Source organism: Schistocerca americana, chromosome 6 (assembly GCF_021461395.2).
Source record: "Schistocerca americana isolate TAMUIC-IGC-003095 chromosome 6, iqSchAmer2.1, whole genome shotgun sequence".
NCBI classification, from domain to species: domain Eukaryota; kingdom Metazoa; phylum Arthropoda; class Insecta; order Orthoptera; family Acrididae; genus Schistocerca; species Schistocerca americana.
Genome location: NC_060124.1, coordinates 434,284,303 through 434,308,792, shown reverse-complemented (window position 1 = coordinate 434,308,792; position 24,490 = coordinate 434,284,303). Strand labels below are relative to the sequence as shown.

The following is a 24,490-nucleotide window of genomic DNA, read 5'->3' as shown; positions in this document are numbered from 1 at the left end:
TGATTCTGTCAGCAAATGCTTCGAAATCTCCACCCGATTTTGGCTGGAGAGTGGGCAATCGGTAACAGTAATAGATGGCTCCTCTGTTACCAGAGTAGTGCTCTGCTAACACTTTCACCAACATTTCAAAGGTTGTGGCATCAGGCAGTACATTCACAGATTCCACATATGTCTGCGTGTCACTTGAGAGCTTCAGGAAATGATCTGGCCATGCACAAGTGTGGCCCACATCTATGATATTTTGCAGGAATGTAGTGACACTTTCATTCAGTTTCCCTGCAAATGAGGGGGGAGGGGGTGTGTGTGAAAGAAATGAAAGCAACAGCCCTAAAAGTACTGACATCATCTGATGTATTTATCAGGTTATGACTTACGGGCTTGAGAAGAGCCTGTGTTTGACGGATTTATGGCAGAGCTGGCTTTGAATGTTACAGCATTTAGCCATTCCTATAGCTGTAACTTTTGCAATGTCAAGGATTCAATTTGTTGAAATAGTAAGTCAAGGCAATCAGGCTCACCATTAGCTGCAGCTGCGGGTTCTCGGGTTGGCTCCGATCATCCTGCTGGCTGGCAGAGATGTAAGTCAGGCATGATTACAAAATTAGAGGGAGAGACCACAACACATGAAATACAATAACAATACAAGAAATGGGTCTCGCACTATGCTATGTGGCAAGGTTAGTCAGCCTACAAGAGCGCATTTCTGTGACACTCACTCCAAAGTCCTACGTCGGACTTCGGCGGTGCACTGGCCTCACAGTGACATCAGCAGTCATGACATTGGTATCAGTGTTGCTGATGATAAGGTATTGGCAGCCAAGGTAGTGGTGCTGTGTGTGGCTATGAGAAGTGTCTGCCCTGTCACTGTGCCCAGCGGCAGGACATGGTGCAGCAAGGCCCACAGCGACTCTTCTACTGGCAGTGGCTTTCCCCGGAGTGGGATGCAGTGTAGCAGCACATGGCCAGATAGTGCACTTGCATGCTTGATTGGGCCATCACAGCCTAACACATTGTAAGGTGTCCCTGAAGGTGCATCTAGTGCAAACAGCACGAACAGCTAAGTGATGCGCTGCAACTAACTTCTATGCATCGCTGTGGTTGCCAGCACATAGGATCAGCAGGAAAGTATCAATTTGGATCAAATGATGGCAAAAATTCCACTCTCAGACAACAGTTTGCATGGGTCAGTACAGTATCACGAGCTCAGGTGGGCATCCAGGCAGGTTTTTCCTGCACGTAAAATGAGAAATGCTAGGTTACAGAGAAACATGGGTTTTATTAACAAGAACTAAGCCTTTACCTTCCCAACCCTCTTGCATACCTAAATTGATGGCACCCACTCCCCCCATTGACAGGTTTGTGGCAGAAAGTTGGCATCTCCTACTCAGCAGTACTGTGGTGGCATCCCTGGCTCAGTGTAACAGTGTGTGGGAGCCAGCCACAAATACTACAGAGTAGTTTATGTAACTGTTCATGCCACTGCCTAAGCATAAGTTAAAATGATGGAAAAAGAATACAATAAAAAGTTTTTACCAGTATTACCTGTTACCATAAACAAGATAATCTCTTTTAGCGCATGGAAGATCTGTAGATCTGTGACTTCATAGTGCCCCCATGACATATTTGACCAACTAAGTACAGTATCACACAGCCTACAAATAACTGTTGACAGGTGTTGTTGAAATATTGATATTACATACAAATTGGATGCAGCAAGAACTTCATGAGATATTTAACCAAGGTACTTGCTAATTTGATTCTAGTGTGCAATGATCTCACCCCAACAATGGCATTCTGTATTTTTACACCATAATTAATATTTACAGAAAATAATGAATCATATGATTTCTTTAATTCAACACTACATGGACAGTATTCAATTAACTTATTTATTACACATATGCGCTTGGTCAATTTTTTGCCAAGTAATGTGCTTTAACATCCCATTTCATTGAGGAAACCCACAGGGCTACCATATGTTTTTGTGGGCATCACAAACAGTCAATGCCAACGCATCTGTTCCCAGTTGTAGTTACAATCAGTGTGCTCTCTGCCCCAACAATAATGCTGCTTGCCACACTTTGCCTCTACAGCAGTGTTTAAGGGACTCAGTGCAGCACCTCACAAAGGCTAGCCAATTCAAGCCGGGATGGTCATCAAAGGACTCAGCCACCAGAGAGTGGCACCACTGCACCCAGCATGAATGTGCTGCACATGATGTTCACACTGGCACCTAACTAGCACCTATGTCGCTGTGGGAAATTACTGCCATGTACTTACACTGATATTGACAGCTGCTCAAGCATATCATTGCTCACAGTGTACCATCTAACTGCCACTGCATACATAGCTAATTACACTGTTACTTTGGATTACTCTGTCAGTTTTGTTCTTTGGAACTGTTCATTACACTTGTGATAGTTTGTACCATACTTTGAGTTGTGAAATACAAGTGCTGTTCAAAAAGTATGAGACTTTATTTTTATTGTTGAAACTAACAATGGTTATTGTTAGCACTACCAACCTCTATCTGAAGGTCTTACTTGTTATTCTATTGCATTTGTACTTCTTACCACTTACTGGAAAATGTTGTAATTAAGTTTGTTTGTTTAAAATTGTTTACATTATCTGGGCCCAGTACCTTCTCATTCCTCCAACCTGCTCCCTGGCTTATGGCACCAAGTTCCATTTAATCCATGACCACAGGCCCTGCCACTAAGATACTCAGTTGAACAGCCCACTGACTCCAGTGCTGGGCACTTTTCCTCAGCAGATACAACTATGAGATATATTTCCGGAACAGTACTTAACACACCAACAATGACACCCTGTCATGCTTCCTGTCGGGCACTGATCCAATGTTCAATGAGGAAGAGATCCTTTGTTTCCATTTAGATGATCACTTTCCCATCACCACATCCCTTGTCACCAGCACCAAGGACACCAACACAACATTACAGGGAGTGCATTAACACTTCCTGGAGGGATGGCCAGACCAACTTCCCAGCAGGAATTTAGCTCCCTACAGCACTATTTTCACCTCCATCATAAGATCATTCTAGTGGCTGGCATCACCTCTAGCCTAACTGTCATAGTACTTGCAGTGGATGCAGATGCACTTTGGAATTCCTGTGTAATGGTCTAGATATATGTCTGCCTATTACACATTATGACCCTCTTCAATTGTTAGCGGTCTCTGTCAGTCAACAGATAAAGTCGGCCTATACACTTCTGTGCTGTACATGTCCCTTCACATTTCCACTTCACTATCACATCAGAAACAGTGGACCTAGGGATGTTTAGGAGTGTGGAAATCTCATGTATAGATGTATGACACAAGTGACACACAATCAACTGACTATGTTCAAAGTCCGTGAGTTCCACAGAGCACCCCATTCTGCTCTCTCACTATATCTAATGACTACTGAGGTTGCTGATATGGAGTACCTGGCAGTAGGTGGCAGCACAATGCACCTAATATGAAAAAAAATATGTTTTGGGGAGTGTCTGGATACTTTTGATCATAGAGTGTAGATGTAGATTAAATAATTTAACCAAAGAAGATAGAGAAACATGATGAGCTCAGTTACTTACACCAGATGGCTATTACAAAAATTAATTCACAGCACTGTTGCAGAAGATCTCCAATTCAATCAATGGACATATCATCTGCATTTACTACTATTGTAGAAATAAGAGGGTGATCTTATGTGTCATTAATATACATAGCAAATAGGACTGCCTGTACTGCAGAACCCTGAGACACATCACCTTTGATTAGTGGCTTAGATCTATATAAAGCATTCACTCTTTTTTAACTACAAATTGTTTTCTATTAATGATGTAAGACTTCACTGAGTCATAGGCAGTGCAACTAATTATAATATTCCATAAACATTTTTAATGACGTTTTAACACTGGCACAGTCAAAGGCTGTTTCAAGATTGAAGTCTACATCTGTGCTTTTAATAAATTTTATTTTGAGCACTATCATAGACATTCAAAAATTTTGGTATTCATGTATTTATTTATGACTGGAATACTTAGCTTAACTTTTCTTCCTAAATGTATTACTCATCCTTCCTCAGTATAACACATCTTTCTATTAACTGGATATATGTCTTAAAGTTTATATTTTATTTAAATTGCACTTTTATTGCATGTACATAAGTTACATCTAAACTATGTACAATTTGACACATCCTATATCATTTTGATTCATTTGTTACATGGATTTATGGAACACAAAATAAATAAATATAATAAAAATAAACAAAGGGCAAGTTTCTGGTTACTTAACACCAATTATCCCTTCTTCAAATAACTGTGTAGCTGCTACATTGGTTGATTTTTTTTTTTTTTTTTTAATAATCAATTTTCTTTTCCCAAAGATTGGGTATTGGATTTACTGAGATAATTTAAGGGTCTGTTGTTCATCACTTTTTCTTTTATGTTTCAGAAGACGTAGAATAGATATTTAAACAAATTTTGGACTTGCAGCTGACCGTCACTTAATACATCACATGATATTTTGACTGGGCACCTGCCAAACATCTTCAGGTAAGGATTGCAAGGAGAGAGTGCTTAAACCAGCTGCCTTTAAACCAACTATATTTTTGAGATATGAGAACAATACCTTGATACTGCAGTTTTGTTGAGAAGATAAATTGATGGGATTTCTTCACCACCACAACTCCATTCATAACAACATTTCACAATGGAAATAGAGGAAGATGGTTGTCTACCTTTCTTGCATGTCTAGACTCTGAATGTAGCACTCCAGCAGGGATACGACTTCCTCAAATCCTGCCCTGAAATGATATCCACCCTTCATGAAATCCTCCCCACTCCACCAAGAGTGTCTTTCCACCGTCCACCTAACCTTCGTAACCTCTTGGTTCATCCCTATGAAATCCCCAAACCACCTTCCCTACCCTCTGGCTCCTACCCTTGTAACTGCCCCTGGTGTAAAACTTGTCTCATGCACCCTCCCACCACCACCTACCAGTCCTGTAATCCGGAAGGTGTACACGACCAAAGGCAGAGCCATGTGTGAAAGCACCCACATGATTTACCAACTGACCTGCCTACACTGTGAAGCTTTCTATGTGGGAATGACCAGCAACAAACTGTCCATTCGCATGAATGGACACACGCAGACAGTGTTTGTTGGTAATGAGGATCACCCTGTGGCTAAACATGCCTTGGTGCACGGCCAGCACATCTTGGCACAGTGTTACACCGTCCGGGTTATCTGGATACTTCCCACTAACACCAACCTGTCAGAACTCTGGAGATGGGAACTTGCCCTTCAGTATATCCTCTCTTCCCGTTACCCACCAGGCCTCAACCTCCGCTAATTTCTAGTTGCCGCCACTCATACCTCACCTGTCATTCACCAACATCTTTGCCTCTGTACTTCCGCCTCGACTGACATCTCTGCTCAAACTCTTTGCCTTTACAAATGTCTGCTTGTGTCTGTATATGTGTGGATGGATATGTGTGTGTGTGTGTGTGTGTGTGTGTGCGCGAGTGTATACCTGTCCTTTTTCCCCCTAACGTAAGTCTTTCCACTCCCAGGATTGGAATGACTCCTTACCCTCTCCTTTAAAACCCACATCCTTTCATCTTTCCCTCTCCTTCCCTCTTTCCTGATGAAGCAACTGTTGGTTGCGAAAGCTTGAATTTTGTGTGTGTGTTTGTGTTTGTTTGTGTGTCTATCAACATGCCAACGCTTTCGTTTGGTAAGTTACATCATGTTTGTTTTTAGATATAACATAAAGTAAACATTTTAAAATGATCTGGAGTGCTTTTTTCTTCTAATCTCATTGGACATATCAATGGATGATGCCACACTGTTGAGACACTTCATTACACTTACATACAAATGAGCTGCCATGAACAGTGAGTACAGAATCTCTAAGTGACATGTCACGTGGGTCAACCAAGTGGCTGTGAGCTTACCTGCACTTCTGCTTGAAAGCTAATGTATTCCTTTCCACGTGACTGAAATATTGGCTATGACGCTGCACTATACTGATTATTCTTTGGGTTGTTTGTGCTATAACTGTGTCTGCTTGCGATCTGAGTAAAGTGACATTTGACCTACCACTATTAAGTTCTACTTTGGTGGACTGTGAAACCATTTGGTCAAGTGATTGATTTCTGCCTTGTCTACATGTAGTTTCCACAACCATAATTCAAGTAGAGATAATTCTGATTATTTTCACTGTAGTCATGGAAACTTTAATGAACTATTCATCATCGATATTATGGTTCAGTGTATTCAACAAAGTATTAATGAAGGCCATCTGTGATATAAACTGGAGACTATAAACAAAATAGCATTTCACTTAAAACTTCTAGATAAATAGGCCATGGTCAATGTATAAAACTTTCTCCTAACATTTCCTCTTTGACTGTGGGAGACATCTTCAGAGGTGAAATGGTGAACTGAAATCACAACTCAAGGTGGCACCAAATATATGGGTAGTATAGAGGGCACCACAGTCTATCACACGATGTTGGCTACAAGATTATCTCTGGTAATACAAACATTCTCAACTGAAAGTAATTGATGGTCATTCTACTGTTGCAATGTTGACAGCCAAATTTTATCTAATTTCTGTTAAAATTATTATGGTCTTATAAATCTCAATAGCCTTTCTATACACACATGCATGATAATGCAATGTTTTCAATATGATAATAATCTCTCATGAATTTTATTTCATGATCACCCTCTTGGTAAAGATGTTCCAGTAGATACGATTTATTCGCATCGCCCAGGTGTCAATTCCTCTTGTGTTTAACCAGACAGATGATAACACTTCATTATTTTCAATCAAGAATGTTTGCTTTACCAGAGATAATCTCATAGCCAATGTCACATGATGGACTGTGGTGGCCTCTACACTGACCATATATTCAGTGCTCTCTTGAGTTCTGGTTGCAGTTTGCCACTTTACCTCTGCAGATGTCTTCCGCAGTCAGAGAGGAAATTCTAGGAGAAAGTTTTATGCATAAATCATGGTCTACTAGCCCAGAAGTTTTAAGTGATGTCAGTACCAGCCATGGAAGCTTACAATGTATGATCAAAATAGGATTTTCAAACCTAATTTTGCAAAGTTTGAAATTAGTGAGTACTACCAATTCTGACTTATGGCATAAGTGAAATGGTTCAAAAGCTGGAGATTCCTCACTGAGAAACAATCAGAAATGTGATTTGGGCATTATTAGAAAAAACAGTAAAGCTAACAAAAGAATCAGGGGAAAAACTGGAGTGAAAGACTTAATTATGACTTGGAGATGGGCAGGAGAATGGATCCTAGATGTACAAAGGAAGTTTTTTGCTGGATACTAAGTGAGTAAAAAAAAAAAGACTAAGAGGATAATGAAGGATGGGTAAAAGACACCAAGTAGGATCAGCTCAGATGGATATTGCTGAAGAGTATACAGAATGTAACAGTCTACTGGAAGCATTTATAGAGTAGCTAATCTGAAATGGGTGATGATGGTGGTGGTGATGATGATGAACTCAATACATAATAAAATTTCTTTGGTTGAAACCTTGTGTTAGTATTAAGTTTTTCAATCCCTTATGTTCAACACATAATCTAGAAAACAGCATACAAACAATAAGTTAAACATTTCACAGGTGAGCAAGATGTGGGGCTTCAGGGGCTAAAGCAAGAGTCATCCACACAAATATTATAAATGAAAAAGCGTATTTGTCAGTTATCTTTGACAACTAAACTGCTCAACTGATTTCGATGAAATTTAGTATGGAGGTAGACTGAACCCGGAGGAAGAACAAAGGCTGCTTTTGAAAGTGTGTAGTGCGAGATATTTATTGATTTTAAGAATGTCAAGTGAATTAGGGAAAAATATTTACTCTTTGAAAAAGCTATTTACTCTTTGACTTTTGAAATATATCATATTTTGAAAATGCTTTTATTGGTTGATATGTTCTACATAATACAATTCAGTGTAATTAATACAATGACTATACAATCCTGAACATGTCTAATCCATTCTTCCGTGATAATATCATTAAATGTGAAAGTAACTCTGTTACATTTTCATGACTAAACCACTGAGCCAGTTTTGAAGTAATTTTGTATGGAGGTATATTGACCTTACTTTACATAGTCTACTTTAGGATCGAGGTGTGGTTTGGGGGCATGGGGGGTGGGGTGGAGGGGAGAGGAGAATCATCCACTAAGAGGAACACTGAATGGAATGGAACATCTTTTTTATCAGTTAACATAAAGCATGTTAAAAATTATAAAATTTGTTGTATAACGTACACATTTTAGAATGTATAGCTACTTCAATATTACCATGCATAGATGAATGGTCCTGCCTACACCCCTCCACATGCATCACTCAGCAGTGATGCTGCATGTACTGCTGCACTGTGTGTTGTAGGAGTGGGGCTTCACATCACAAACTATGGTTACCCATACATACAGAAATGTGACAGCAGTTGATGTTATTGCATGTACAACAGCTTACACACTCACAATCACTCATCTTAGTGCAATTATTGACATGCAAGGACAGCCATGGGTAACAGCTAGTATTTTGTAATTTCATCATAAAGATAATTTATTAAAGATACATTAAAACCATGAAATAGTGGACACCACTATAAGTATAATAGTAAGTGAAAAAAGGGCTTTTAGGATTACTAAGATGGAACTAAATGTGTAAAACTGGTCTACATAAATTTAGTTTTTTTATAAATGTATGAATTATACTTGTTTTTATCTTCATCTATTAATTTCTCCATCACTAATTACTATTATTAGTGATGTGAGATAATTGTGTGGTAGAATTACATTATGAAATAACATGTGTATAATACGTAGTGAGTGCAGTGACTAAGAGCGAGAAATAAACTATCCATCTAGCAATAGCCTTTTACATATTTAAACAGCCTATTTACAAAACTATTGTGCACTATAGATAAACTGAATGAGGTAACCCTGTTTTAAACTGACAGGCCTTATATTTGGAAGGGTGGAGGGTCCAGCCTCCGTCCTGCCATCCTGACTCAGGTTTTCCATGGTTTCCCTAAATAATTTCAGGCAAATGCCAGGATGGTTCCTACATTAAGGCTGCACCTGATTGCCCATCCCATACTTGTCAGATCAGACCTATAAATATGTAAATACCTGTACTTGTGAATTACGATATTTTTGTCGTTCTTAAATTTCAATCCATTCTTTCTGCCATCTTCCTTCTACAGCATCTAGTTCTTATAATCTGATCAATGGTAACAAACTTTACATAACAAGTAGTTGATGGATTTGCGATGCTCACATTCTTACTTTCCTTATAAAAATGCTCTCTAGTTGAAGAGATATTTTTGTCCCACTAAACAAGTATCACTTACATTAACAAAGTGATGAAATAGTATGTAACAGACATGAATTGGATATTGCTTGGTAACTACCTCTAATCCTTTAGTAAAGCCAGAACTGTCCTTAGATATGGTGAGTTCAACAGCACCAAATTTACTCAGCTCTTGAGCTGCTCCAGGAATTGAAAATGGTGAAAAGAGTATTTTGGCAGTGGCTCTTGACCAGGAGGCAGCATCCCACAGACGTATTCCAAATGTTAGATTGACAGTTTTCAATGGCAATGTCTTATTTGGCTGAGAAAGGTCTGTGAACTGAGTGAACTCATTTGTTTCAGCTGTGAATTCCAACCAATCTGAAACAAATAGTATTAAAAAATTGTTTGTAGAAACATTTAGTCAATAAACCCTCCAGTAAAAGAATTAAATATGGATGAAGTTTCTATTAAAATATTACAAAAAAATTGAATCATTTGAAACATGTTGTACACTAAAACTTCAGTATGATTACAAAATAATTATGTATAGTGTAAATGGATAAATAAAAAAATCTACTCACCAAGTGGCAGCAGGAGAGCACACACATAGATGTAGGTTATACTTATGCAAGCTTTTGGAGCCAGTGGCTCCTGCTGGCAGATAGATTGAAGGGGAAAGAAGAGGGGTGAAGGAAAAGGACTAGACAAATTAAGGAAAACGGGTAGATTTCAGAAAAGTCACCTAGAACCATGGGTCAGGAAGACTTACTGGATGGGATGAGATCGGAAGACTTCACCATGCCATCAAAAATCATGTATCAGGCACACAAAACTATAAATTCCAAGAACAGGTCATTGATCCCATTGAATTTGGGATGGATGGGGAAGGGAGTCAGCCATGCCCTTTCAAAGAAACCATGCCATCATTTGCCTAAAGTGATTTAGGAAAATCACAGGAAACCTAAATCACAATGGCTGAATGCAGGTTTGAACTGTCATCCTCCTGAATGTGAGTCAGTGTGCTAACCACTGTGCCGCCTCACTCAGTTACCTTGGATTTGCAACAAATATTACAGAGCATATCCTAAAATGAAATGAGATGAATTATGTGCTCGCATAGAAAAATCAATATCCAACATTGTAAATAGTAACACAATTTGGCTGTACGTTCATGTGATGGTTCTTGATCGACAAAAGTTATTATAGGAATCAGACTCAGCAAAAGAATGGTATGTATGTTCTTCACTGCAAACAAACACACTGCCATAATCACACATGAAGTAGATGGAACAATAACATTTTCAACAGAACCCAGGAGAAGTGCCCACAGGAAAATCTGTTTGAGCTCTCATGCAATCAAGCAATGCACCTGCTCACAAGGGTGCCAGAGCCGAAGTATCCATTGTGAGCTGTTGAATCAAGACATTTCCACACACACCCTACAACTCACTCACTGAGTGAGTTTTCTCTGTTCTCAGATGTGGAAAGAACTGTCTATATTCAATTTCAGCAGCACCAGAACTGTCTGCCTCTGCCTTGGAAGTGTTCCTGATGAGATTTCACTGGGAGGTGTATTTTACTTTACCAAGCAGTTTAAGAAAATGCACCAGGAACATAAAGCTTAAAGGATATAATTTGAGAACATGTGCAACTATGTTTCTAGAAAGTCAGGAATTTGTATCGCTTTCTCAAAACCTTAACAGTTACCTTTGAATCAAACAACCAACAAATATCAAGTATGATACTAACCAACATCTTTGCAGAACGGAATCTCACAGGGTGCCCTTATTGCAGGACTTCCATCGCCACGATCCAGCGGGCACCAGGGACCTCTCAGATTACCATCAGGATTACGACAGAAGCGACCAGCACTTGATCGTGAGCCCTCAGGAAACAGTCGATCAGCAAACCTTCCCTCAGGAAATAGCTCACGATCAGTCCATTTAGAGCACTTGCCACTGTCTCCAGAAAATGGTTTCTTAACATTTCCAGAATAGTCTATGCCAAGACCACTCATCTTACAATCTAGAAATTAGGTCAGTATAATCAAGAACAAAGAAGCTATTTATTTTCATTTACATCTTTAATCTTACATATTGACACATATATAAGATATTACTTACAATGTTTAATAAATGAGAGAAAATAAATAACAGTAATTACATATATTAACAACATTATGAAAATAACAGATTGCTACTCACAGACACAGCACAGACACTGATTCGCAGACATATCAAAAAGACTGTCAAATAGGTAAACATTCACATGCACATGACTACTGTCTCTGCCTGCCGAGGCCTTTTGGCTGAAAGATTACTTGTTTGACAGTATTTTTGCTGCATCTATCTATGACTCAACATCTCTGCTATATGGTGAGCAGCAATCTGTCCTGTTAATAATATTGTCATTATTCCATCCTGGATTTTCCATTGTTTAATTACATGTATTAATATTATGTAGAAGTGCATTGGGAAAAAATGGTCACTTTAGCCTTGATATGTGTCCACCTGCATGAGCCTCAATAACAATTGCAATTTGCTGTTACCTAAACTGTGTAAAATTCAGATTTTAAAAGACATAAATGCCCACCCATTTCTTCCAGAAGTAGTAGTGTATGCTGGTCAGAGCAAACGGTTCGCATCCCTGCACATCCAGGCAGACCCAGGTATTCTCAATGTCACTTATACAGATTGGTTTTATATGTGTAATTAACACTTACCATAATTAACATTAAGAGGGAATTTGATTTGCCTGAGCAGGTAAATGTCTACAGTCCCCTGCAATCCACTGACATCTCTTCAACCCCTGAAGATGAGGAAGTTTGTGGGAAGTGTGATGAAAAGAGACTTGCATGAAACTCTTTACCCGAGCCTGTGGGTTGTGATTCCTTTGGCCTATGGGTTGCGATTCCTCTTAGATGAACAACTAAGAGGAACTGCAATTCATGAATGGGTTGCAAAGTACCTTGCCTTGTAGCAAAGCTGTTTTTGGTAATGTCTGTGGTTCCAGTCTGTCATAATCATCTTTCAACTGGAAATCAGATGTTAATTTGTAATACTCCATGCTATCTGCAACAATTAGTAAATCTGTAGGACAATGTGTTGTGATACACCAGTGAACATTGCCATTTCCTTTATAAGATACCTTTTGGTGAGCCCTGAGTCAATCAGCACTATATGCCCTCAATGAATATTTTAAACACTAAGCTTCATTGTTTTCCATGTATCTCACATAAAGAAGAACCTTCATGTACATGTAATGAATGAAATATACATTGAGAAAATAAGCAGCTATTAGAAATAGCACTAACAATTAAATGTTGTTAAGCTCCTCTAAACTATTTCTGTTTACTCAAGCTATATTTAACATGATAAAATTTAATGGAAAGTCCCTACTTTGGGGACAAAAGAAGAACAAGAAGAAGAATGAAAGGAAGAATAAGCTGTTGCATCCTAAGTTATATTAAACAGTTTTTTTATACATGTAACAGGAATCATTAGTTTTTGAATTTGGAAAATAAAATGTTTTGTATAATGTCAATATGGTAAATTATTAACTTCCTTTTCCATTTACAGAGATTTTCGATTCCTTGCTTCATGACACACAGGAGCTTGTTTAAGAACTTTCTACTGTATCACAAAACCCTACTCTGAACCTTAAACAGAATCACTACCTATACACACTGCCTGACAAAAAAGTGAAGCATTGACAAGACACTCTGCACGTCAATGTAGAATGTACACACCATCAACAGGTATGTAAATGGTTAGAGATGCAATTCTCTGTCGGTCGGTTTGGGGGAAGAGACCAAACTACGAAGTCATCGGTCTCATCGGATTAGGGAAGGACGGGGAAGGAATTCGGCCGTGCCCTTTGAAAGGAACCATCCCGGCATTTGCCTGGAGCGATTTAGGGAAATCACGGAAAACCTAAATCAGGATGGCCGGACGCGGGATTGAACCGTCGTCCTACCGAATGCGAGTCCAGTGTGCTAACCACTGCGCCACCTCGCTCGGTTGCAATTCTCTGTGACAGATAGAATGGCCACAAGTGTATGTTAGTGTTGTTCATGTTTAGTGTTGTTATCAGACCTGGTAGGGTGTATAAGAGGCTTGAGCAGCATCAGATGGTGGTTGATTACTATGAACGACACAGAGATGACACTTATTTGAGAGACAGTATTATGAGCACCTGAATGACTTTGAATGGGCTTCATTGTTGGTCTCCATTTTGCCACCTGCTCAAATTGTGCAATATCCAGATTTGTGGGGCATTCAGATGTGACAGTAGCCTAACACTGGACTGCACAGGAATCTAAGGATGGGCATACTTGTCATCAAGGTTTCAGTCAACCATGTCTAACTACAACAAAGGAGGACTGCTGTAATGAGCACAAAGCACATAATAACACCTTCACATCTGCACCTGTGATTCCAGAACAAGCAAATGGCCTCCCTGCAACTTCCTGTGTTATCACACAAAATTGGTCAGAGACTAGTAACAGCCAGATAAGGGAATTATCATCTCATGCCTAAGTTTCCATTGCCACCACAATACGAAAACCTGCATTTGGAGTGAGGTCATGACTAGGAAGCATGCACTGCTGATGAATAGCTTCACATTATGTCCAGCAATGAATTGTGTTTCTGCACTACCCCAGATGAACACCATCAATAAGTATGATGGTGACCTGGGGAGAGATCTCCTTCTTCCAATATTTTGGAGAAGGATAGCAATATTACACCTGGTGGGGAGTTATCAGATCATGGCTAGTAGCAATTGAGGGACTTGTGACAGTACAACAGTACACTACATACATCCTGTGTCCCCATGTGTTACCTCTCATGTGACAGTATTGTGGTGCCATTTCTCAAGAGGTTAATGCTTGTCCATACATGGTAGATATCTCTATAAACTATCTGATGTTGACCCAGATAGAACACATGGGGGACCAGATCAGATGTCTACCCTGCCCCAGTATCAGTATCCAGGATATTCAGATTGCTTAAGAAGAGGATACAAAGGTTTTATGAGACCCTCCAAAGCGAATCAGTGCATGCAGGCCAAAGGAGGTGCAAAATTATATTGAGAAAAGGGCTCATACTGCCAACTTCTTAGTAAATTTGGCTCGATTTTGTAATCATTGAAATAACATCACAAACCTCCTCAACCTGTTAAGTTTCACTTTGCTTCCTCCTTCCCTTCTGGGCACTTCACTCTTTCTTGTCAGGCAGTGTAAATACCTTTCTGTCTTAGCTTTTATCTGTGCAGACAATTCAGTAGAAAAATATTTTTATTAGAAGTGACCATTATCATTACAGAGCACATTTATTAGAAGGGAGCATTAGAATGTCAAACTCCTTGAAGATGTCTCTGTCAGAGGCACCTCTATTAATTCAACCTGGTAAGGGCCCCTGAAAGAATCAGTTGAATAAGTGTTTAGTAAGCAATTTCTTTCATGGATGAATTATATTTGCTTAGCAGTCTTCCAATAGATGTCCACCTGACATCTGCTTTACCTACTGTATATTTTATGTGGTCATTCCACTTTAGATCAGTCCAGATCTAAAGGTATACACTTGCACACACACACACACACACACACACACACACACACACACACACACACACACACACACACACACATCCATCCACACGTACACAGGTGTATGTGTACATGCGGATGGATATGTGTGTGTGTGTGTGTGTGTGTGCAAGTGTATACCTATCTTTTTTCCCCCTAAGGTAAGTCTTTCTGCTCCCGGGATTGGAATGACTCCTTACCCTCTCCCTTAAAACCCACATCCTTTCGTCTTACCCTCTCCTTCCCTCTTTCCTGATGAAGCAACCGTTGGTTGCGAAAGCTTGAATTTTGTGTGTATGTTTGTGTTTGTTTGTGTGTCTATCGACCTGCCAGGGATTTCGTTTGGTAAGTCACATCATCTTTGTTTTTACTGACTAGTTCGTTACAAATCATAGAATAAAAGTATCATGTTGCAGGATGATAAACAATTACTCGATCACAATGTTTAGAGAGAAATTATTGCAAGAACACTGGGAAGACATTTATAAATTAGAAAGGTTTGAGAGATAGTTTAACTCTTTCTGTGTTTCTAAAGCAATCAGTCGTTTTTCCTATCGAACAAATAAGTCCCAAATTGAACAGAAACAAGGATAACAAGTGGGTAACTCTTGAGGTTAAAGACTCTTCCACTAGAAAGAGAGAGCTATACATAATTCAGGCAACAAGTTGTACTCAAGCTCTGGAACTCCATTACCACCAGTACTGCAAAATCCTCCAGTCTGTCATTAAAAAATAAAAATTAATGTAACATGATCAAAAGAAAAACACTAAAATAATAAATTGAAAATTATTTAGAACATTATAAACAACAAACAAACAAAAAAAATTACCCAAATTAAACTGAGACCCTAAAGTAACCTCTGGCAGCAATGGCGACACTTTTAAATCATAGCCCACCAAATTCAATGATTTCTTCCTTGCAGTGGCTGCAAACATTGCATGCATAATAAACAACCAAAGGCAAATGCGTTAGATTTACTTGAATAGACACTGCACCCACCACCAACTGACATTAGTTTAAAAAATACGTTCCCTAAGGGGATCAAGAATGTTCGTCAGATCATTAAAAAGTATTAAATTCTGTAGCTAGGAGGGTTTCTAGCAGAATATTAAAATTTTGTGCTGGTCTAATAGGGTTACCCCCAAGGCGTCTTTGTGATAGATCAATGATATGGGACATATTTCCTGACAGACTTAAATAAGCTGTAGTAACATCTATCTACAAAACTGGAGATAAGTAAATCACCTCTAGTTAGCTATATCATTCCTTCCACTATTTTCAAAAGCTTTTGAGAAAGTGCCCTACGATAGCGTACTGACTCATTTAAATAAGCAGAACTCATTAACAGCTTCTCAGTTTGGCTTTCCTAAAGGACTCTCTAAACAGAAAGCAATACAGTGACTTCAAAAATGAAGTGCTAGCAGAGATAAATAAGAAAAATATCCTGTTGATAAATTCTGTGACATTACCAAAGCCACTGCATAGGCTACAAAATTCTACTTGGCAAACTAAAATGTTATGACATTACTGACATGCCTCTTACATGGATGGAATATTACTTTCCTAAGAGAAAGCAGACTGTGCTTCAGGCATAAAACAAACTTCAGAATGGGAGAAGATAACATGGGGCTAGCCACTCTTGTTTCTTACCTACATAAATGAGCTTACAATGGTCTTCAAGGGTGTTCCAGAAAGTCTGAAGTTTGCTGGTGAACCAGCATAATAATCAAGGGCGCAAACTCACTGTTAGAAGATACAGCTTGGATGATAGCTAAAGAGTCTTACAAGTGGTTCACAACTAACAATTTAAGTCTTACTCCCATGAAGATCCATATTACCAAACAATGGAAAATCCAGGATATAATAACAACAACATTGAAGTGATAGATAACTAACTGCCACAAAGAGGATGCATGAAAAAGAATGCTTGAATGAAAAAGAATGCTTGAATGAAAAAGAATGCTTGAATGGAAAAGAATGCTTGAAATATTTTCAGCTTTTGGAAAGCGCTTCTTCAGAAGAAAAAAACTCTCACACCTTCACACTAGCTTATCTTTTACATAGAGACTCATATCTACACCTTTATCTACATCTACATACATACTCCACAAGCCATTGTATGGCACATGGCAGAGGGTACCTTGTACCATTACTACTCTTTTCCGTTCCTGTTCCATTTATAAACAGAGAGAGGGAAAATCCACCATGAGAGCCCTAATTTCTCTTATCTTTGTAGTCCTTACATGAAATATATGTTGGTAACAGTAGAATCATTCTGCAGTCAATTTCAAATGGTGGTTCTCTAAATTTTCCCAATAGTATTTTGTGAATAGAACATCCTCCCTCCGGGGATTCCCACTTGACTTCCTGATGCCTCTCCGTAATACTTGCATATTGATCAAACCTACCGGTAACATATCTGGCAGCATGCCTCTGAATTGCTTTGATATCTTCCTTTAATCTGACCTGGTGAGGATACCAAACACTACAGCCATACTCAAGAACGCGTTGCAATAGTATTCTGTATGTGGTCTCCTTTACAGATGACCTACACTTTCCTACTATTTCCCCAATAAACTAATGTCAACCATTTGCCTTTCCTACTGTCATCCTTATGTGCTTGCTCCATTTCATATCAGTTTGCCAAGATGTTCACTTGACTTGACTATATCAACATGCTACTAATGCTGTATTTGAACATTACAGTACTGTTTTGTTTTCTACTGATCTCCATTAACTTACATTTTTCTACATTTAGAGCAAGCTTCCATTCATCACATCAACTAGAAATTTTGTCTAAATCCTCCTCCAGTCACCCATTGATGACGCCTTCCATATATGCAGCACCATCAGCAAACAGATGCAGATTACTGCTCCCCTGCTTGTCAGATCGTTTACACACATAGAGAATAAGAGAGGGCCGGAGGGGTATCTGTTGAGAGGCCAGACAAATGGGTGGTTCCTGAAGAGGGGCAGCAGCCTTTTCAGTAGTTGCACAGGCAACAGTCTGGATGATTGACTGATCTGGCCTTGTAACACTAACCAAAGCGGCCTTGCTGTGCTGTTACTGCGAACGGCTGAAAGCAAGGGGAAACTACAGCAATAATTTTTCCCGAGGGCATGCAGCTTTACTGTATGGTTAAATGATGATGGCGTCCTCTTTGGTAAAATATTCCAGAGGTAAAATAGTCCCCCATTCGGATATCCGGGCGGGGACTACTCAAGAGGATGTCGTTATCAGGAGAAAGAAAACTGACGTGTAACGGATCGGAGCGTGCAATGTCAGATCCCTTAATCGGGCAGGTAGGTTAGAAAATTTAAAAAGGGAAATGGATAGGTTAAAGTTAGATATAGTGGGAATTAGTGAAGTTCGGTGGCAGGAGGAACAAGACTTTTGGTCAGGTGAACACAGGGTGATAAATACTAAATCAAATAGGGGTAATGCAGGAGTAGGTTTAATAATGAATAAAAAAATAGGAGTGCGGGTAAGCTACTACAAACAGCATAGTGAATGCATTATTGTGGCCACGATAGACATGAAGCCCATGCCTACTACAGTAGTACAAGTTTATATGCCAACTAGCTCTGCAGATGATGAAGAAATTGATGAAATGTATGATGAGATAAAAGAAATTATTCAGGTAGTGAAGGGAGACGAAAATTTAATAGTCATGGGTGACTGGAATTTGTCAGTAGGAAAAGGGAGAGAAGGAAACATAGTAGGGGAATATGGATTGGGGGTAAGAAATGAAAGAGGAAGCCGTCTGGTAGAATTTTGCACAGAGCATAACTCAATCATAGCTAACACTTGGTTCAAGAATCATAAAAGAACATTGTATACATGGAAGAAGCCTGGAGATACTGATAGGTTTCAGATAGATTATATAATGGTAAGACAGAGATTTAGGAAACAGGTTTCAAACTGTAAGACATTTCTAGGGGCGGATGTGGACTCTGACCACAATCTATTGGTTATTAACTGTAGATTAAAACTAAAGAAACTGCAAAAACATGGGAATTTAAGGAGATGGAACCTGGATAAACTGACTAAACCAGAGGTTGTACAGAGTTTCAGGGAGAGCATAAGGGAACAATTGACAGGAATGGGGGAAAGAAATACAGTAGAAGAAGAATGGGTATCTCTGAGGGATGAAGTAGTGAAGGCAGCAGAGGATCAAGTAGGTAACAAGACGAGGGCTAGTAGAAATCCTTGGGTAACAGAAGAAATCATCATCATCATCTTCATCATCATCTTGGACAGTTTCCAGCCACTGGCTGGGTCTGTCGGGAACACAAGCCTCTCCATCGTGTTCTGTCTTTCCACCATTCCCCCTCTTCCACCTTCGTCCACTTCTCTCCTCTTCTCATCACACATTCCTTCACTCCCTTCACCCATCTATCTCTTGGTCTTCCTCTGGGCCTCTTCCCCTCCAGTTGCAGATCAAACATCCTCTTTGGAATTCTTCCCTCATCCATTCTCTTCATGTGTCCATACCACTGCAGTCTTGATTTTTCTATCCTGTCCTGTACTGGTTCCTCCTTTAGTCTTTCCCTCACATACAAATTTCGCAATCTGTCTCGTCTTGTTACACCCAACCTGCTCCTCTGGAACTTCATTTCACTAGCCTATATTCTACTTTTGTCGCTTTTGTGCATTACCCATGTCTCACTTCCGTATGTCAATATGGGGACAAAGTAGGTTCGGTATATAATTCCCTTGGATTTCTGTGGCACCTCCTTGCTCCAAATAAGCCCCCTAATGCATTTGTAGAACTGCCCTGCTTTTCTGCACCTTTCATTTATTTCCATTGCGTTTCCCCCCTTACTTTCAATCACGCTTCCCAGGTACTTGAAGTTCTCTACCACTTGTAGTTTTTCCCCTCCACAAGTTATATCCACATTTGGCCTATTCTTCTTCCTTGTTGTGACGATTATTTCACTTTTCTTTGCAGAGAAATGCATTCCATATTGTGCTGCCGTTGCCTCCCATGCATCTAACTGCTCTTGCACCTCCTTCACGCAATTTCCCCATAACATCAGGTCATCGGCAAAAAGCACTGCTTTCATTTTATGATCTCCAATTGCATCTGATACTTGCTGTAGGATTTCATCCATAACAATAATAAACAATAAAGGCGAAAGTGCACTTCCCTGTCGCAGCCCATTTTCCAGCTTGAACCATGCAGTACTTTCCTTCCCCACTTTCACACAACTCTCACTTCCCTCATACATTTTTCTGACTTTTCGTGTAATCTCTTCATCTATCCCTTTTGCGTTCAGCACATCCCAGAGCTTGTCCCTACAGATACTGTCATACGCCTTCTCAATATCCAAAAAGGCCATGATTAAGTCCTTCCCGTACTCATAGTGCCTTTCCTGCAGTTGCCTTACCACAAATATGAGGTCCGTTGTCGATCTTCCCGGTCTGAAACCGTACTGCTCCTCTTGCAGTCTACTTTCAATACTGCTTCTTATTCTCTTCTCCAGCATCTTTTCATAGATTTTTCCACAGTGGCATAGCAGGGTGATTCCTCTGTAGTTCTCACATCTCCTTTTATCCCCTTTCTTGAAGATCGGGACTATAATTCCTTTCTTCCAATCCTCAGGAATTCTGTTCTCCTTCCACACCACCCTCAGCACTCTGTATAGCCACTGGGTTCCTACTTCTCCTGCTGCTCGTATCATATCCACTGTTACTTCGTCCCAACCTGGTGCCTTGCCCCCTTTCATCCTCTTTATGGCTTCTTCCACTTCATTCCAAGTTAGATCATCAATTTCCCCACTATGATAATCGTCTGCTGCCTTAGGCTCTCCATCGCTGTTAGTTACCTGCTTGGCAGCATTCAACAGATCTTCAAAGTACTCCTTCCAAATCTTTTTGAGCTCATGCATTTCCTCCACAACTCTTCCATTATTATCCATGATCCTCAGGCACTCGCTTCTGTCGTTCCTCTTATTTCTTACCATGGTGTAAAGTACTTTTTTGTTCCCTTCACTGTCCTCTTCTAACATTGTTGTCCATTTTTCCATCCACTTCTTCTTCTCCGCCCTTACTATGGTCTGTGCCGCTTTCTTGCTTTCCTTATATTTTACCCTAGCTTCCTCTGTTCGGGTCTGGAACCATTCTCTGAAGGCCTTGTTCTTTCGAAGTTAATTAATGAAAGGAGAAAATTTTAAAAAATCAGTAAATGAAGCAGGCAAAATGGAATACAAACGTCTCAAAAATGAGATCAGGGGACTTATGACCATAGATGTTAAGTCCCATAGTGCTCAGACCCATTTGATATCGACAGGAAGTGCAAAATGGCTAAACAGGGATGGCTAGAGGACAAATGTAAGGAAGTAGAGGCTTACCTCACTAGGGGCAAGGTAGATACTGCCTACAGGAAAGTTAAAGAGACCTTTGGAGAAAAGAGAGCCACTTGTATGAATGTCAAAAGCTCAGATGGAAACCCAGTTCTAAGCAAAGAAGGGAAAGCAGAAAGGTGGAAGGAGTATATAGAAGGTCTATACAAGGGCGATGTACTTGAGGACAATATTATGGAAATGGAAGAGGATGTAGATGAAGATGAAATGGGAGATACGATACTGCGTGAAGAGTTTGACAGAGCACTGAAAGACCTGAGTCGAAACAAGGCCCCGGGAGTAGACAACATTCCATTAGAACTACTGATGGCCTTGGGAGAGCCATTCCTGACAAAACTCTACCATCTGGTGAGCAAGATGTATGAGACAGGCGAAATACCCTCAGACTTCAAGAAGAATATAATAATTCCAATCTCAAAGAATGCAGGTGTTGACAGATGTGAAAATTACCGAACTATCAGTTTAATAAGTCACAGCTGCAAAATACTAACGTGAATTCTTTACAGATGAATGGAAAAACTGGTAGAAGCCAACCTCGGGGAAGATCAGTTTGGATTCCATAGAAATGTTGGAACACGTGAGGCAACACTGACCTTACGACTTGTCTTAGAAGAAAGATTAAGGAAAGATAAACCTACGGTTCTAGCATTTGTAGACTTAGAGAATGCTTTTGACAATGTTGACTGGAATACTCTATTTCAAATTCTAAAGGTGGCAGGGGTAAAATATAGGGGGCGAAAGGCTATTTACAATTTGTACAGACACCAGATGCCAGTTATAAAAATCGAGGGGCACAAAAGGGAAGCAGTGGTTGGGAAGGGAGTGAGACAGGGTTGTAGTTATTCAATCTGTATATTGAGCAAGCAGTAAAGGAAACAAAAGAAAAATTCGGAGTAGGTATTAAAATCCATGGAGAAGCAACAAAAACTTTAAGGTTCGCTGATGACATTGTAATTCTGTCAGAGACAGCAAAGGACTTGGCAGAGCAGTTGATTGGAATGGACAGTGTCTTGAAAGGAGGATATAAGATGAACATCAACAAAAGCAAAACGAGGATAATGCAATATAGTCGAATTAAGTCGGGTGATGCTGAGGGAATTAGATTATGAAATGAGACACTTAAAGTAGTAAAGGAGTTTTGCTATTTGGGGAGCAAAATAACTGATTATGGTCAAAGTAGAGAGGATATAAAATGTAGACTGGCAATGGCAAGGAAAGCGTTTCTGAAGAAGAGAAATTTCTTAACATTGGGTATGGATTTAAGTGTCAGGAAGTCGTTTCTGAAAGTATTTGTATGGAGTGTAGCGATGTATGGAAGTGAAACATGGACGGTAAATAGTTTGGACAAGAAGAGAATAGAAGCTCTCGAAATGTGGCGCTACAGAAGAATGCTGAAGATTAGATGGGTAGATCACATAACTAATGAGGAGGTATTGATTAGAACTGGGGAAAAGAGGAGTTTGTGGCACAACTTGACAAGAAGAAGGGACCGGTTGGTAGGACATGTTCTGAGGCATCAGGGGATCACAAATTTAGCGTTGGAGGGCAGCATGGAGGGTAAAAATCGTAGTGGGAGACCAAGAGATGAATACACTAAGCAGATTCAGAAGGATGTAGGTTGTAGTAAGTACTGGGAGATGAAGAAGGTTGCATAGGATAGAGTAGCATGGAGAGCTGCATCAAACCAGTCTCAGGACTGAAGACCACAACAACAACATATCACACTTGCCTGGGGCACACCCAATCATATCCTAGTCTCTGATGAACACTCATCATCAAGGACAACGTGCTGGACTGTATTACTTAAGAAGCCTTTGAGCCACTCATATATCTGAAAACCTAATTCATACGCTCAGACCTTCATTAACAGTCTGCTGTCGCACACTGTGTCAAATGCTTTGTGGAAATCTAGGAACGTGGAATCTGCCTGTTGCCCTTCATCCATAGTGTGCACAATATCTTGTGACAAAAGGACAAGCTGAGTTTCACACAAGCAACTCCTTCTAAATCCATGCTTATTTGTGAACAGGTACTTTTCTGTCCCCAAGAAATTTATTATACCTGAACTGAGAAAATGTTAAAGAATTCTGCATTACTTTTCCACAACAGATGTAGTCAATACCAAAAATAATTATGAATTTTTAAACATGTTAATATTATCTTAACTATCTTACAAGAAGAATTGCAAATGTTTTGTACATGTTGTATTATATTTAAGGCTAAAATGTAATGTCTTTATTTTTGTTGTTACAATCAATAAGTGCTAGCTTTGAATGTACAGCTAAAATTACTTTTCTTCAATAAACATTTGAAATTATGAAATATTTTGAATACTTAAAATTTCTATAATTAATTATGCAATTTATTAAATTAATTTCTGGATTCATTTATAAATTAATGATATAAATTGGTGGAAAGTTATTTGGCAAGAAAGTTTGTAAACTCTTTGGAATATTCTTAGTCCCACAGAATGGATTATTAGTGGTTATGCCTCCGCTGTGATCAGGCGTGTTTTTAACTTTGGTAATAACAATGTAATTTTCAGTTTTGTTGTAGTGGAAATTGTAAAGACAGTGTGACATAGAAAAATGTGAGAGAATATAATCAACATAAAAGTAAACATTACTGCTCAAGCAATTCTTCATAAGTTATTACATCAATTGGAACCACGAGAACCTATTGTGGCAAAAATTTAAGCTTTAAGGATCAGCTCCTAGACATGAAGATCTGGAGCCATCTACAAGAAAAGAAAATAAGTAAAAAGTTTATTGTAAATCTTACTCCTCTCGAAGCTTATTAAAAAAGTTAACTATAAAGATACAGACAATCAACAATTGATGTGAGAGAGGGGAAGATTACAAGGTCCAATTAATTGGGCCTTTGCATGGGGAGAGAGATTTGTGACAACACAAGGTAAGAAGAGTGCCAGAGCCACAAATTACTTCCTCTAAAACTGAATTGGGATTCCGTCTGGACCTGGCAGCTGATTTGTTTTCAACTCTTTCAGTTGATTCTCTACACTAAGGAGGCCTATTACTATGTTCTTCATGCAGTAGCCCATGTGAAGATTGAACAATGGTATGTTTGTAAGAGTCTCTGCATGAATTATTTCTACACCAGACTGGTCAACAAGTGACCAGACAGAAGCATTTGACAAGCTCAGCAATTTTATGTAGGGCCAAATTTTCTCAGGA

At 39.4% G+C, this 24,490-nt stretch overlaps 1 protein-coding gene across 1 annotated transcript in view; it reads right to left on the bottom strand.

Moving 5' to 3' along the window:
* LOC124620192 overlaps positions 1–24,490 on the bottom strand; it is a 429,599-nt gene that overhangs the window by 333,487 nt on the left and 71,622 nt on the right. Inside the window, exons 4-6 of the mRNA XM_047146861.1 lie at positions 12,315–12,413; positions 11,092–11,367; positions 9,461–9,720 (exon numbers count right to left, since the gene is read on the bottom strand). Of these exons, the coding sequence (XP_047002817.1) occupies positions 9,461–9,720; positions 11,092–11,367; positions 12,315–12,413 (635 nt within the window). The remainder of the gene's footprint in view (positions 1–9,460; positions 9,721–11,091; positions 11,368–12,314; positions 12,414–24,490) is intronic.